This window comes from Bombyx mandarina, chromosome 05, assembly GCF_030267445.1.
Source record: "Bombyx mandarina strain Sakado chromosome 05, ASM3026744v2".
Lineage (NCBI taxonomy): Eukaryota > Metazoa > Arthropoda > Insecta > Lepidoptera > Bombycidae > Bombyx > Bombyx mandarina.
The window spans coordinates 15,323,121-15,341,247 of NC_143212.1; the positions used below are offsets into that span (position 1 = coordinate 15,323,121).

The window sequence follows — 18,127 nt, forward strand, 5'->3', positions numbered from 1 at the left end:
TTTTTGGCAGATAAGACATGAATGTATTCGGGTTTGAATTAGGTAGCACCTATACAATCTGATTGACATTTTGATTTCATTTTCCAATGTTGATTGTTTGATTTACTTAAAGCAATAATAAAATACTTCTTTGCTAGTCAAATCTAAAGAGTTGATGTGGTTGGATCTCATTAATGTGTAAACGAAATTGTTTCACATGACCATAGCGGGTTTGTTTGTAGAGCAAACACTGAAACTTGTGGGCGGCTCGTAAAACCAGCCTTATGTGCCCACTACATAATGGGGATACGTATGTATAGATGAGATATGGCGTAAAACAAGAGGATCTGATCTTTTTAAAACGTCGATTATTTATTTATTTATTCATTTATTCAACTTAATGCACATAAGTACAATGGCGGACTTAATGCCTGAGGCAATGATTATTGGTTTAGTTTAGATGATGTTTTACTAGTTGTAAAATTGTTCGCAGTGCTCTAGGTAGCATATTATGAATTACTGTGTAGATTGTTTCTCAAGTATCAAATATTCAAATTTGCGCTAAAGGTCAAATATATAATGGCTTTCATTTTTTTGTTGAAATATTTAAATTTACAGTAATACAGTTTGCAAAAATAGAGTTTGATTTGTTTCTTCCGAATTTGGCAATCATCTTTAAATTGCACGTTCTGCATGATGGTGGATTCCATGCTGATACCAGGAGCGTCACCTAGTTTGCTGACGGATAATTTCGGATATGTCAGCATATTATTAAATATGCACTAATATAAGAAAAATTACGGCCTTTGGATGTTTTTTATGTATAGACGGGGAAACCGGCTCATGGTTCAACTGGTATTAAGTTCCTACTGTAGTCGATAGAGATTGCAATGTGTATGCCACAACTCACCTGAGTACATAAGGTGGAAATCTCAATCGTATTATAATATGTAACGGCTGTCTCACCCTTTAACCTCTCCAAATTGTGATGTCAGATCTCAAAGGCCAAATGGTTAGGAACATGTTATATACTCACGTGCGCTTTTGAAAGAACAGAGTAAATTATGGTGAATCTTGATGGGGTCAAATAGAAGTTCGTCTTTATGTTTAACGTTAACAAATTTGAAATTTTCATAAATTTAACATAAGCTTAGCCTTTGGGGCTTCCGCTTTCTCTTCTAATTTAACATGAACGAATATTTACAGAGTCCCCAATAGGGTTTAGTTTGAATTTCAACTAGACTCGTTGACCCCGTTAACTATAGTTGGTGAATTGATACAGAGACCCTGATGAATTCGTGTTTGTTCTGCCCTATTCCATAATGCCATCATTGTATTTGTTGGCGAAGTTTAAAGGGACAATTCGGACCCGTGTCACTCGAAATGGAATTTGGAACAATAGTAATTGCTTTGTAAGTTGTTACATGTGTTAATTTGACCGCAAATTTCTAGTTGTTAGGAAATAATTGTTTATTTGGACCTACTTATAGGTGCGTCTGTGTGTTTCATTAAAATATTCTTGTACCATTTCAATGTATACTAACCAAATATTTATATGTATTATGTAAATGTCAGAGCAGTGGTTTTTTTATTTCACTTGAAATTAAGCAGGATTATGATGTTACAGTGGGAATCAACTGCAATTTTGTGAGTTGATGTGATGTAATAAATAGAATCTGTTGGGCTCTAAGACTCTGTGGTTGTTAGATTAAGGCATTAACTCTGAATGTTTTCACTGAAATTTACCATAAAGTCCCCAAGCTTCGTTTTCGTAGTTTCTGAGGGAACTTTTTTGAGATCTTAAATTTGAAAACTCTTATTCCACGACCGACGTTCCTCTGTAGGTCCCTGCCACAATTCAATATCCCCAGTTGAATTATTCATGTTTTACGTACGATTAGGATGTAAGTCAGATTTCCTTCCAATATTACACTTGCAAATATTATTTCTGCTTACGTCGAAGTGATATGCGAGCGAAGGTATTGGTTTTGGAAGTTGAAACAATAAGTTAAGAATACATTAATAAGAATTTAAGATTCGATAAGGTTTGTGTTTTTAGTTATTACTAGCTGTACCCGCCCGCTTCGCTGGGCATCTAAAATTAGCATTATTTCTCACCCCCCCAAAGATTCTCATCATTAACGCCCCCGCAACTGGGACTAACTAGGGAGTCCAAAACTCATATAAATATTAGCCTGTCCATTAAGTACATGTATTTTCTACATGGATACCGAGTTTCAAGTCAATCAAATGCATGGTTCAGTAGTTATAACGGAACATCCGTAAAAACCACTGTAGATTTATATATTAGTATAGATTATAGATGGACAAAAATTTGTCGTTAACTCTTCGATTGATTTGTATTCTTATTTTCTATTCTAAAGCATATTCTTTGTAAAAGTTGACGTCAGACACGAAGTAAATGTTGATCTCACCTAGTGAGAAAGGCGAACGCAAGGAGATTTGTATTTACACATGTAATGTAAAAGATTTATCAATAAGTTAAGGTTCATCTTCGAATGTCATTTCTTCTTTTGTTAGTACCTTGTCCTTTTAGTAAAGCAGCTTAACGATAAAACTATGTAATGCCATATATATTATTATATTGTTCATGCCATTTTCGGGCTAAAGGGTCTTGCAAGTGTACTTTTACGAGTTTTTACTGACGCGCAGATCTCAGCCAACTCCTTTTTATCATTGCAATGCCTATCATTCGCATTCATTCGCAGTCTGTTTCTAGTGATCTTCCTTGCCACGTTTCATCCAACAGTATCAAACATGGCTTGTGAGAGTTATTGGGATAGCGGCTTGGTTGTTCTCCTGACCCTAATGATGATCATGAGCGATGGTAGCCACACACCATCAGGTGTTTCTAGTGCTTGTCTGTCTACAGAGGAAATAAAAATTCAACGGGAATGAGTACACTTAAAATATCTGCCAGTGCATTCAACCCTGTCTCCCCGTAGTGAGAGAGAGAGAGAGAGAGAATACACTTTATTGCACACCAAAACACAATTAACATTAGAAAACACTCAACAAGCAGGTGAATTTGTACAATAGGCGGTCTTATCGCTAAAAGAGATCTCTTCCAGACAACCGTTTAATTTGCAGAAATTCTGGAAAAGATAAAAGATATAGCAGGTATGTTGCGGTGTACTATTAGCAATACATTATTATAGAATAGGTATATACATACAATAAAATGTGAAATAACTATTCGATTTATATATCATTATACATACTGACATACTAATATACTAATAAGTCATATAACATTTATAACAATAAAACGAAAGCTTCAACAAAGACCTTATCCTTATTGGCGCTAAAGCGTATAGTAGCCCGGGAGGGTTGGTACTACATTCTTTTGTTTTTTTTTGTCGCGAAACTGTCATTACTAAACTGCCTACCATTTAACAGCTGTTAAATGGCTTGCGGCTTGACTCTGCCCCTGGCATTGCTGAAGTCCATGGGTGACGGTAACCACTCACCATCAGGTGGGCCGTATGCTCGTCTGCCTACAAGGGCAATAAAAATTAAAAAAACAACGGAATTGACCGTTCGACCTCATGTCTCAAGGTAACTGTAGGCATCCACATTTTATGGGTTTTAATAATTTTACACCAGATGTTTCACCCGTCTACGCAATAAACATAAATTAGCCTTAAGAAATTTTCGCTACCCAGCTGGGTGCGAAGAGCGGTCATTCTTCAAACGACACTTTTCACGAAGAAGCTCCTCCTTACTCTGGAGTCCAACCGCAAGTAGCTTTTGTAATAGATAGCATCACCTGTCGAAATCCTATTATTTGTATAGTGTTTTAAAACAAATGTGTTTTCGAATCCATCTGTTTTCATTATAATTCACAGCCTACCTGGTGTTAAGTGGTTACTGGAGCCCATAGACATCTACAACGTAAATGTGCCACCCACTTTGAGATATAAGTTCAAAGATCTCAGTATAGTTACAACGGCTGCCCCGCCCTTCAAACCGAAACGCATTACTGCTTCACGGCAGAAATAGGCAGGGCGGTGGTACCTACCCGCGCGGACTTACAAAAAGTCCTACCACCAGTAACAGATTATTTAAAAATCTCTTATAAAATTAGCTTTTAAACTGTTAAGCTTTTCAATAGGTTTGTTTTGCGTTTAAACTAAGACCTCGCCTAAGTCTTGCCATACTTTTCAATTACGGGTCACGCTCCTCTGAATGACACCAGCTATTTTCTAAATACCGACTTCTCATTTAAGACGCTGCCTTTCGTCCTTTACTTTCTTATGTCTTGTAGTATTAGATTACAGTATAGTCATCTTATAATATCATCTTAAGTAGCAATAGAAAGGTGTGCTATGAGTTCATCTGATTTGCTACCACAGTTTTTCCTTTCTTTTTTTTCCTACCTATGCTGATACCTTTGAGAGGCTATTTCAGCTTCTCCTTGACGTGTAGGTGAGCTCACGGGGCTCAAACCGGGAATGTTGCTAACACTGGCCCCAGCAAGAGCAGTGCGTCCCAGAATCTACCATCGGATCGGAGACGCGACCCACTGAGTATATCCGGCGAGAAACTCAGTGGGCTTGGGTTTTTCGGTCCGAACTGAAAACAAATGTGGGCGATGACATTTACCTTGTGGCCTTTATCAGTTCAAGTAAGTCCCTAGAATCAAGTGGGCTTTGATCTCGTCTACACAAAATGAATGAAAATATTGATTATTATAGAAACATGAAAATCTAAAGTCAACTTTAAATCAAACGATAATTTTGTATGAGTAAATTCTCATTGTGAACGTTGTCTACTGCTAAGAAGACCTTTCTCGAGGTTTACCATAGGGATCATCTTACGTAGCTCGCATCCAGCAGATACGTCACGATTACCGGCATGGCACACGATATGGAAGGCATTTTTTTGGCCATCTATAGGAACAACATTCCACTTTCTTACATCTTTTATTTTCTGCAAACGTTAATGGCAGGACATTTGAAAAGACTACTGTAAAATATTCCATCTATAATTTCACTTGACTCACGTAGTCGTGGACACAGGCACGTCATTAGGAAGTCTCTGTAATTAAGGAGAGCTGTCACTACCAAGTATTTGCGTACAACGTTTAATTATATTAATTAACACGAGCCTACCTATAAGAGGGGAGTGTGTAATATTATTTTGCGGTTGTAAGATCTTTAATTAATTCCTTGAAGGTGCTAATTAAATTTCGGTCTAACTTGTTCGGTACAAATTGAACGTTTGTTGTAAGATTTCGAGAGTTTTCGATGCGGTTTCGTGTTTGTTTGAAATTTTATGTAATAGTTTGGTGGGTTGACTGAAATTTGGTGTTTATTTTCTTCAATTATTGATCTTATTATTCTTCTTCTTTGTCGTTTCCTCATTACTGAGGGTCGTGACCACCTTGGTCCAGTTTTTGCACCGGCCTCCTCCAATGTTGCCTGCATTCGGCCTGCTTAATGGCGTCCGGGACGCTGGTGTTTGTGGCCTCCTTGATAATGTCCGTCCACCTGGTTGGCGATCTTCCTCGACTTCTCTTTCCTTCCACGTGACCTACAACTATTAATTTTTCCAAGTTCTCAGGATTTTGTCGGGCCACGTGTCCGAAGTACTTGATTATAAGTTACGTACATTTTAAATCTTTCGTTACCGTATAAGAGAATTCTACCGTAATTCAATTATTATTAAATTTAATCGTGAATCGCAAATAATGCAAAATAGGAATTTTAGTTGAACAATAATAAGACGGATTGTTATTCTTATATAGGGTAAGATAGTCACTCGTTTCAGTTTGAAGGGTAGAATAGTTGCTATGAAAATGAAGGTGGTGTTTATTGATTCTAGTAAATACTAATAGGTGGCTTTTGATAGAATTCTTAAAGCTTTTTTAGGTTCAGACGATTTTACGGCTCCGACAGACATTTTAATATAAGTCGGTATTTACTTTGAGATATATTATAAAGTCGAAATTTTTGAACCAGAGCATACATACATTAAAATGCCAAAATTAAAAATGCATTGCCTTTTAAACTAAAACGCATGACTGTGCCTCAGAAATAGGCTGTGTATTGGTAAAAATTCCAATAAGGTGTCACAATACGACCTATCAAATAGATATAACAGTGAGTTTAGAAATTGAACTTTTTGATTAACAAATCTATGAATCGAAGCCTTAAGGTTCAATTTCCCAGTATTAAAGTTGAGCTTTCGATCTTATGGTGCGGTAATTCTGAGATGTGGTTGTTGATCGAAACTTAATTATTTATAGCTCCTGCTTATGACTAGTCGTATGATTAAAAAATATTTTCCTTTGAAATACGATGATAGATTAATGTTTCTGAATTTATGTGTAGAACCTTATGAAGTCAAGTCATTTTAAGCATTTTTTGTACTACATTAATTTTTTTATTCATTTTTTAACTAATGGATATTTGCTTTTGACTCCACATGGAAGGGGTAGTCTTGTTGAACAAATATTGGTGGAATGCTTGTAATTGTTTCGGGGCTCTAATGTTAGTTTGGAGATCAGAAATGGGCCTTATATTACGTCATCGATAACTTGCCGGTGGTGTCAATTTGCACGCAGCTTGCCTCACTGCCGCTGTCTAGCTTTGTTTATCGCAGAGATCACTTGGACGCTTGGAAGGAATTGTACCGGGTTCAATAGAGCGAATAATTTATACATACTCACTCGTAGCTCTAAGGCGCGGGGGTATCAATAGCCGATTTAAGACACAGCTCAAAAATGGTGCATTATGTAGACATGTCGTTTTCCAATGAATAGCAATAAAAAACTACTACACTCTTATGTTTCAAGGTGTACGATTGATCTACTCGTAATGTTGTGATCACTATTGTTGGTTAAACACAACACTATGTGCGCAGTGAGTGCGACTATACACCAAAAAAGCAATGCTTTGAAATTATTACAACTAAATTTGAAATTTGATTTGAGAAACAAGGCAAAGTTTCCGAACCAATTTTCTTCAAGTAAAATACTTTGACTTGAACAATACTCAATTCTTTGAAGTTTATTTCTCAGAACGCCCAGTTACGAATAGTTATGGTAATAAAGAATATATTTCTACCGATATTTTGTATTCAGATTTCAGTTCACTATTTATTTGGAATTATCAAAATGGTGTGTGACTTATATATTACTCATACCCATGTTACTGTTATGTAGCTATAATTGTAGTTATTGCTACTGTTACGCTTATAGCTACAGTTACAGTTACAGTTGCAGTTGCAACTGTTACAGTTACAAATATGTAGCAAAGTTATGCAGGTGGTGTAAATGGTAGATTTAACGAAATTAATCTTTTTATCTTTTTTCTATACTAATATTATAAAGAGGAAAGATTTGTTTGTTTGTTTGTTTGTTTGTTTCGAATAGGCTCCGAAACTACTGGACCGATTTGAAAAATTCTTTTTCCATTAGAAGTCGACATTGTCCCTGATGAACATAGGCTACTTTTTTTTAATTTTTTATTTTTTTTATTTTTTGGTTTCATGTGTGTTTTAATCTTTCCGAAGCGAAGCGAGGGCGGGTCGCTAGTGTATAATAATATTACTAACTTAATTCATCAGAAGGTTTGTGAGGATGGATAGATGTCTCTTAATGTTTCATGCAAAAATTACTGGACAACATCTGATGAAATTTTCAAGGTAATTAATATATATCTCCTTCTTGAGGACGAATCTTCTACCGGAGGCCGGCTATTATTAAGGTTCTCCTTCCAATCCCTTGGACATAATTATCTGTTTAAAAGCGTTATACCTCTTCAATTTTCCAGTGCCTCTCAAATTATTTCTTACATCTTAATTAAATGTCGTTGTTAACGCACGCCAAATCCCATATACGTTTCCAAATTAAATTATTTGCATAGTTAGCGCACATTAATTAATTCCCGATACATGCACGAGTACGTACTTATTGTTACTCTACTGGCTTTGTTTGTTTGTAATTAAATTTGAAAGCAAACGACCGTGGTTGAATGTATTATAAATATCTAAATCGGGTATGGGACAAAGTTAGTGTTGTGTTCACGGTATGAAAAGCGCGGTTATTTTTCATTAGGTGTGTTGTTAGTTAGGATTACTAGTCATTGGTAGTACCACTAGTACGCATTGAAGGCACGCATATACCACTATCTGACCTATTTCTGCCTTCCCACTGAGTTTCTTGGCGGATCTTATCAGAGGATTTTTTTTAGACATCTACAACGTATATGCGCCACCCATCTTGAGATATAAGTTCTAAGGTCTCAAGTATAGTTGCAACGGCTGCCCTACCCTTAAAACTGAAACGCATTACGGCAGAAATAGGCAGGGTGGTGATAGCTACCCGCGCGGACTTACAAGAGATCCTACCACCAATAAAGTTACCTTTCAAAGCGGATAGTATGACCGCTTCACGTCGCAAATGCAGGATGTGAGATCCATCCATGCGTGATTGCGATTTACTGTTTATAATTATGCAAATTAATAGTTTTTCGGATTTGAATTTGCTTGATAAACTCTCCAAAGGCTATTATTTAGAGCTTCTTAATGTGCGAGGTAAGATTCGGTTTTGTCGGGCTTTTTCTATTGTTTTCTAGTCTACCATTCCTTGCATGACTAGGCTTTCTATGGACCGGCTAGCTCGTGGCAAAACGTATCGTACGTATAGCGTAAGAGAGCCATTCGAGACAGTACTATAGAAAGACGCTGCTTGATGCCGAGTTCTAGAAGTATCGAGATGTTTGTGCGTAACTCGGTCTACGAAATCCCGAGCAATCTTCTCCAGAAATACATCTCCAGATAGTCTATTTTCTTCCTTTCCACTTTCCACGAAAACAGCGAGAGCTACTGCTCTAAATATATTTTAAATTCTTCATAAGTTACGAGTTGGAGAATCCCAGGCGGGTACCAATTTTTCTAATGAAATACGTACTCAACAAATATTCACGATTGACTTCCACGATGAAGGAATAACATCGTGTAATAAAAATCAAACCCGCATAATTATAATTTGCGTAATTACTGGTGGTAGGACCTCTTGTCCGTCCTCATGGGTAGGTACCACTGCTCTGCCTATTTTTGCCGTGAAGCAGTAATGCGTTTCGGTTTGAAGGGTTGGGCAGCCTTGTAACTATACTTGAGATCTTAGAACTTATATCTCAAGGTGTGTGGCGCATTTACGTTGTAGATGTCTATGGGCTCCAGAAACCACTTAACACCAGGTAGGCTGTGAGCTCGTCTACACATCAAAGCAATAAAATAAAAAAAAGGTTGATACTATGAAAGTCCGAGAAATATCGCCCGATCAATATCATATATTATGTTACCCGTACCCAAGTCAAAATCTCACAAGACACCCGTCTATTCTCGACCCGTATAAATGGCTTTCAGTCCAGGATTACATTGAGACCGTGTTTTCCGTAAAAAGCAGGCCGTTGCGTTTTCATCAACAAAAAGAGAAAAAAATAATCATTAATCTTTTTTGGACATCCCTATTCATTCGAAGGCGTTTGCCATTCATAAATCTAATGCGTAATAGAATAAACGTCTTTGATTAATTAACGAAGTATATGTTTCGAGCAGCTGATGTGCTTAGAAAATGTTATTTCGATATTGAATAGGTTTAGTCTGCCGTTGATTTCTGATTCTAATTAAATTGAACGCTCAGCTGCCTCTGAACGATCAAAGTTCATTGTGAGTTAATTAATGAATTAATCGCCATTGTGGATGAAATTGATTCTGTGGAATGTTTAGCATTACTGCGACGTCCGGATTAAATCAAGATTGCTAGTTTTTAAAGCGAATAAAAAAAAAACTATTTAATCTCGTTGGCTTATTAATTAAATTACGTTTATTTTTTATATTTTCGATGCTGTGTTTTGATCTTATACCGAGTGCTTACGGAAGCCCAAAAATATAACACATTGAATATGTATTTCCAGTCACCTTAAGACAAACAACTACCATAGTCTTCAATCAAGTTTACTAAATCATAACCATACTAAATACTACAAAGCAGTGACTATTTAGATCCAAATGCAATATTTTTTAAAAATTAAATTAGTAACACATTCGTATTTGATAATTTCTTCATTACTTCGATGAGCTCAGAGGCCATGCAGTATTGAGTGTTAATTGGAGCCCATGGACATCATTACTTCATACCGCTTTGAGACCTGAGGTTGGATTCTGAACGAGACCGACATCATTGACGTTTCTAAGTCACTGTTGACTCCGGTAACCTTTAGACACCAACCATTTGCTACAATTAAAAAGCGGTAGGCAGCGGCTTGGCTCTGCCCCTGGTATTGTTGCAGTCCATGAGCGACGGTAACCACTCACCATCGGGTGGGCTGCATTCTCGTCTGCCTACAAGGGCAATAAAAAAAACCGAATTCGCTACTTTGAAATGGCCTGTAATAGCGACTAGTAGATTTTGTTTATGTTTTTATTTTACTATTTGGACCCCGCATAGGACGGCTAATGTGTATAATGTGATTCGCAGTCCTTTACTACAAAGAATACGTTTTACGAGTCGACCGACCCAGTTCCGCGTACTGTGAAAATGAAACTAACTGAATAAAAGGAACGATTGCAATTATAAGAATTTGTTGTTGATGAATGAATGAGGATTCATGACTTTATAAACGTTAGGTGTTAATAAAGTTAATTAAATAAAAAATAAAAAATAAGAATCTTATATTTCAGAAATCAGTCCATATGTATTGTGTACATAAAATCAATAAAATATTATTACCATTTAATTATCATCAATTAAAAAAAAAAGAAGGAAATAAATGATTAAAACTAATTATAAATGCACAGATACACAAGTAAAAATAATTTCTGATCATTAATGGTCACTATGACATGAACACCGAAGAGAGCGATGACTTTGATGTTGTTAATTCTGGGTATTGTTACGTCGGTAAGGGCAACGCCATCTATCGTCGAATAGCAGAAACGAATATCAAAATAACAAGCAAAATCGAAAACGCTCGAGAAGTACAACGCCACCTGTTGCAAAATAGTGGAAACACAGGTCGAAACTACTCGACTTGTCAGGAATGTTTTCGATAATCCTAGGGATGTCGTATCGACTATAACAGCGTTGCAGAGATGACACGGAGCTAGTTAGTATATGGATCTACTCGAAGCGAAACAGCGAACGGATCATCTGAAGGGAAACGGAAGAAGTGAATTGAGAATTGTAAAGTGTTCTTTAAGTGAGGATTTGAATCTAAACTATGATGGCTCGAAGGAAATGACAGAATGGTGATACTTTATTGAGTGATGGTCTAACAGCGTCCTCTGAGTATTATCCCAGAATTAACTGGTATTATAGTATTATATACCCACGCAGATAAGCACTATGTACCATACTGCCAATTATTCAGTGAAGTAAAACGTTTTGTCAAATTCAATTGAAACATCAGATTTATATCTTGAAGAGTGAGGCGGCATTCAAATTATGATGTCATAACCTTTTTATTTTCTTAAGGAATCAACAAATTCGATTTCTACTTGTCCAGTATTTACGGAGCACTTAGAAATTATTAAATTAATGAAAATGCTTTCTATTGCGTTGGAATAACCGCTGTGCTATCGTTCAAAGTAGAATGCCACAGAAATTGCGGCTGGAGTATTCGTACGATATTCAGAAATGCAAAGATTTCATATTAATATATGTATTGTTTTATTTTCCTGGCAGGCAGCATACGGCCCAATTAATAGTGAATGCTTACCGTCGCCCATGGACTTCAACAATGCCACGGGCAGAGCCAAGCCGCTGCCTAAATATCTACAGATTTATCGTCGTGGCCTAGAGGATAAGACATCCGGTGCATTCGTGTTGAGCGTGCACCGGTGTTCGAATCCCAGGCGGGTACCAATTTTTCTAATGAAATACGTACTCAACAAATGTTCACGATTGACTTCCACAGTGAAGGAATAGCATCGCGTAATAAAAATCAAACCCGCAAAGTTATAATTTGCGTAATACTAGTGGTAGGACTTCTTGTGAGTCAGCGCGGGTAGGTACCATCACCCTGCCTATTTAGAACTTATATCTCAAGGTGGATGGCGCATTTACGTTGTAGATATCTATGGGGTCCAGTAACCACTTATCACCAGGTGGGCTGTGAGTTCGTCCACCCATAAAAGCAATAAAAAAAATTAGGTATGTTATGTTAACAATCTATTTGTTCGCAGAGAAGCGCTGCCCAATGGCACACTCTGGTTGAGTCCGTTCCCGGCTGAGCAGTACCGGAGCGACGTACACGCTTCGGTATACAGATGTCGGGCAGCCAGCACTGTAGGCGTCATACTATCCAGAGATATGAGACTGGAGGCTGGTAAGTGATTGTAATCAAATTCATGACAAGCAATGTATTACAAAAAGTCTCAAGTTTTTGGAACGAAGTTCCTTATGAGACGATGCGGAGGGGTACCCTAACCGGGAAAAACGTCCGTAGCGTAAGATTTTTATTAGCGATGCATCCAGTGTACGACTTAACTTTGTAATAACGTACAGATTAGTAATGCACACAGTGTACGACTTAACTCTGTAATAACGTACAAAAAATTACATATTTTTTTAACATTCATTGACCACGATCTCGAGCATTCGTTCGCGCAATACACTAACTCTTATGCAAACAACCGTGAATAAAGTGTACCACAATGAGTTCGCACGTTACCGAATGACCGCGGGTTGTTGCGAAACCTCCAGTTTTATTTTATTTATACCTCGAATAGAACTTAAAATTAATATTTTTACAATAAGGAACTTCGTTCCTATCCGGTGTCCCACGACATCACGCATCTTTTGTTTTTATTACCCTTGTAGGCAGACGAGCATACGGCCCGCCTGATGGTGAGTAGTTACCGTCGTCCATGGACTTCAGCAATGCCAGGAGCAGAGCCAATTCGCTGCCTACCGTGGATGGTGGCATTTACGTATTTGATGTCCACATAGGCAATAAAAAAATGGTAAAGTTTTATTATAAAACGTGTCAGCAACCCATGAATTTGGCTCGAAGTCTAAGTTGATCTGCCTTTATTCAAATTTCGTTCAATCCTATTTTATTAGATTTATCTCTCAAATTAAATCATCAAAGACATTACTTATTATTCAATATTTTTTATTAAAAGTTTACGATTCGATTTTTGTCCCATTGTCAGCAAAAGATATTTCATCTTGAATCCTCGTCTTGAGCTACTCGTTAAAAACTTCTAAATATTTAATATATATCCAATACCATTTTAAAAACTGTAATAGGACATTCGGAAAAAAACATTAAATATAACAATAATCAGAGAACTCAGATCATCAATTTATTGGATACTTATCTATTTGTTGGCATTTCGAAAATCGCCGAAAGTAAAACATGAAAGAGGAGTGCATGCAGCAGAGATGAGAATGTTGAGATGTATGTGTGGAGTAACAAGAATGGACAAGATAAAGAATGAGTATATCAGAGGAAGTGTGAAAGTGGCCCCGGTAAGCAACAAATTAAGGAGCGGACGGTTAGCGTGGTATGGACATGTGATGCGTAGAGAGAAGATGCATGTGACTAGGAGATGTATGGAAATGGTAGTGCAAGGTAGAGGGGGAAGAGGTCGACCGAAGAAGACATGGATGGAGTGTGTGAATGACGATATGAAAGAGAGAGGAGTGAATGTTGAGATGACGGCTGATAGAAAAAAATAGAAGAGAAAAATTAGCTGTGCCGACCCCACCTAGTGGGATAAGGTGGAAAAAAAGAAGATTTCGATAATCGCCGAAAAACGAATACTTAGCTTAAAATGGTATATCAACATAGGTGTAATAATGGTTCCGCTGCTAAAGCTATGTAATCACATTTTGAAGAAAAAAAACCACACTGTTTACAGATTAAATCATTATCGCACCAGTAAAGATAACTTATTGTCTATTGTTCATACCATTCTTAAGACATTTTCAAAATTCAATTCTAAATAGTAACCCTGACTACAAAATCACACCGCTGTTCTATTAAGTCCGTTGTAGGTCCTTAAACAAGTTTCGAGAAAAGCGCGTTGATGTGATACTATTTAGAATTATTTATCGGAAGGCGAAAAGGTTCAGGGACCCTTATAAAAGTTTTAGTGGCCACTGTTCTATTGGTGCGCTCTAGAAAAGCAGCTTTTGGTTTTTGCAGTATTTAAAATACTTTTAAATGTCTACAGTTTCAAAATAATCTCAAAATGACTTATGGTTATATTACTTGTTTTTTTGTTTGTTATTTATAATATTTATTTATTACACTTAATGTATTTATATACATCGATAGACCTAATTCCTAAGGAATTCTCTGCCAGTCTACCCAAGGTAGTGCAGAGTAAATATTGGTAGGTGCAATGAAATATAAATTAAGCACATACACAAATACACAAAAGTACATACTATACATAAGTGTAAATATATATTGCTTATACAACTTTCAAAGGTATATAATAACATAAATTCATGATGACGTGAGTTTAGCTGTAGTGCTGTGAATTGATCTAATAAGCATACAAGAGAAACGTAAAGTTTTTTTTTTATGTGGTATTGGAAAATGTAATCATTTAAATGTTGTAATGTTTTGTTTCTGTGTGTGCCATTATTATAAAGTCTCAAAATATGAGCTGTGGTAAATTCTGAATGGCCCTTAATCTGAATCCACTTATAATATTCGTATGATAATTTTTGGACTGTCGACCAAAGTTGGGTGGAAGATCCTCCATTAATCTGGATCGTTCATCAATAATTCAAGATAGTCTGTTAGGAAGCAACAAGTTGTTCAGAAATTTCTCGAAACTTAAGCAACTGTGTCGTCGTGGCCTAAAGGAAAATACGTCCGGTGCGTTCGTGTTGAGCGATGCGCCGGTGTTCGAATCCCACAAGCGGGTACCAATTTTTCTAATGAAATACGTACTTAACAAATGTTCACGATTGACTCTCACGGTGAAGGAATAACATCGTGTAATAAAAATCAACCCTGCAAAATTATAATTTACGTAATTACTGGTGGTAGGACCTCTTGTGAGTCCGCGCGGGTAGGTATCACCGCCCTGCTTATTTCTGGTAGGTGGCGCATTTACGTTATAGATTTCTATGGGCTCCAGTAACCACTTAACACCTGGTAGCTCAGCGTGTGAGCTTGCTCACGTATCTAAAGCAATAAATAAATAAAAATACTGAAGTCAAGTTTTTATCGAAGTCTTCTTGTTCATAATACGGATTCGTTACATTTTCATTAGCAAACAGTCTTTTGCCCGCTCTCCTATCCTACACATATGTAGCAATCTCATTTGCAATAACAGCGTGGCACGCACGTTTCTTATTTATTCGTTCGTCCACTAAACGAGCGGCCATAAGCACTGACCTTTTCCCATTGTCGCTTGTATAGAAAGAGAAAAAAAAAACACGTAGATACGTGACTTGTGTGTTTATATTCAATATACCGGCTAAAGGGACCTCTGTGTGACCGGAATTCTAATTCAATATAACTCGCGCGAACTGAAAATTTACTGAAGGAGCTTTTCGCCAAGGAGTTAATTCTTTTGTTTGCAATCTCCAAAATGTGGTCACAATTATTTAGTATTGGATATTTTTTTATTTAATTAAATGAAAATGTTTTAATGAATCCTCTAATCTAATACGTAAACACATTCTTGTTTGTTTGGTTAAACGATCTGTAGCTTAATAAAAATAAAAATTCGGTTTGTAAAGTTTTTAATTCCCGAACAACGTCGAAAACATTAATAGAATTTACGGGTAAAATCCGCGCCATTAATTTACCGACACGTCAACATCAAGTGAAAAAAAAAAAAAAAAACTCAACGAAATTGAAAGTCGACGATTTCGCGGGGTCTGATTCCATTAGCGGACCTTTTCGTGGCTTGCACAAAAGGGAATATTGCGGGCTTCGATCCGGGATGTTAGCGCCATCCCCCGAACGCCTTACGTAAAGAATCGTATTTGCATTCCGGCAAGATTGATTCCGTCTCAGCTCGTGTCAATACAGTAGGTCAAGTATCTGAAGGGTTGGGACTTTAATCTTTGCTGTTAAACGAGGAATTTCGCTTTTCAAGTGTGCGAAATATAGAATTTCATTTAGATTGTATGTGTGTGTTTTTTTTATTGCTTAGATGGATGGACGAGCTCACAGCCCACCTGGTGTTAAGTGGTTACTGGAACCCGCAGACATCTACAACGTAAATGAGCCACCCACCTTGCGATATAAGTTCTAAGATCTCAGTATAGTTACAACGGCTGCCCCACCCTTCAAACCGAAACGCATTACTGCTTCACGGCAGAAATAGGTAGGGTGGTGGTAGCTACCCGCGCGGACTCTCAAGAGGTCCTACCACTAGTAAAGAAGCTCTGTTCTATTGCTTTGTATTTAAATCAAGATCACATCACTCCGGCACGTTCTTTACAAATAGCTATACTAGGACCCCCTTATCTTTTCTTTTCACCGCGTACTTAAACGTTCGAGTGTTCTCTTTGTGTTCAATGTCACTTTAAAAGATCAGCGATGAGTAAACCGTTGTTAATCGTTTAGTGATATCGTCTTAAGAGAAACACCCAGCTTTTACCGCTCAAATGGGCCCTCCACGCCAATATCAGACGATTTGCGAATACGGCGCATCTGAACAAGCCTCTTTACGGGGTCTTTTTGTGTGGAACAGAACAAAAGCCGCTTGGCCGGTCTCACAAAGTCCCGCAGTGTGCGCTTTCCTTTATATCGACAAACATTCTGCGGTTCCGAAGACAAGTTGACTGTTAATGTTTATGGCAGATTGAGAAACTGCTTACGATTTTATAATTTTAGGAATCGGCCTTAATTGTGTTTTCGAACACTATGTTTTGAACGTAATAGATTTAAAATAATTGGTAAGCTGGGCGATTTTATCACACATAATGAGTTATTTTAAATAATCGACCACGAAAAGAATGTCATCATCTCAGCCTGTCCATTGTCCACTGCTGAACATAGGCCTCTCCAAGTGATATCTGCCGTATCTCCCGTAGCACCTCTGCCTTATTCGACGTTACACGTCCATCTTCAGTTTTCAGTTTTGTCAAGTGGCTCTGCCCAATAGACGCGTCTTTTGCAAACACTTTGGAGCCTTGGTTCCGCTCAATAGTCTCCTTAATACGAAAATAATGTACACTAATATAAATGTGTCACTAGACACATTAATGGTGAATATTATGATAAATTTACTTATCACTAGTATTCCCCACAAAATTATGGTCACCTTTAGCTTTGATTGTTGTGTGAAAGCATTTCCATTTAAATTAACGGCCTTTAGAAATGGTATTTGTCCACTTAGAATAGCTTTATATTGTTATTAGTGATAGTATTATTAGTTGCTCTTTCAATTAATTCAACTTTTAATACTGTACTAAACTTGAGAGTTTTTTAAGATTATATGACAAAAGTAACACCTCCCTGCATCGTGTTCCCCAGATCTGAATGACGGTCGTGACCTTTACGAAACACTTTTATTCGGGCTATGTTCGAAGGGGTATGAAAAAAAGTAAAATTGCAATTTAAATTTGATCCAATCGAAATGATTTTGAACAAAAAAAAAAATTGGTTTCATACAATATATGAATAAACTATGGACGCTCTGAGGAAGCCTGAGGAAGCCACCACCCTGCCTATTTTTGCCGTGAAGCAGTAATTCGTTTCGGTTTGAAGGGTGGGGCAGCCGTTGTAACTATACTTGAGACCTTAGAACTTATATCTCAACGTGGGTGGCGCATTTACGTTGTAGATGTCTATGGGCTCCAGTAATCACTTAACCCCAGGTGGGCTGTGAACTCGCCCAGCCATCTAAGCAATAAAAAAAACACCCTGGCAGAAGCCGAAACTCTAGTAACTGTACGTCAATATTGACGTTTTTGGTTAAGCTAACAAACTAAACATAAACTATATATTTATTGTTTTAGTAAACTTCTGCTTCATGAAGCCGAAATTAGTAGTGAAAGCCACTGGCTGACTACCGCACCATTTAGTTTAGAGGCTATAGATTCTTCGCGGCGAATTTTTAATTGTTTATTGTGCGCTGTGTTGTTTTTGTAAATTCATGATAATAATATGGTATCGTCTTCTTCTTTTATATC

The 18,127-nt window shown here is 37.2% G+C and overlaps 1 protein-coding gene across 3 annotated transcripts in view; it reads left to right on the forward strand.

Annotated features, from left to right (window-relative positions):
- The window catches only part of LOC114242785 (cell adhesion molecule Dscam2), a 264,526-nt gene that overhangs the window by 132,049 nt on the left and 114,350 nt on the right, over window positions 1-18,127 (forward strand). For all 3 annotated transcript variants that reach the window (XM_089727900.1, XM_089727901.1, XM_089727899.1), the window contains exon 4: window positions 12,196-12,338. In XM_089727900.1, coding sequence (XP_089584026.1) covers window positions 12,196-12,338 — 143 coding nt within the window. The remainder of the gene's footprint in view (window positions 1-12,195; window positions 12,339-18,127) is intronic.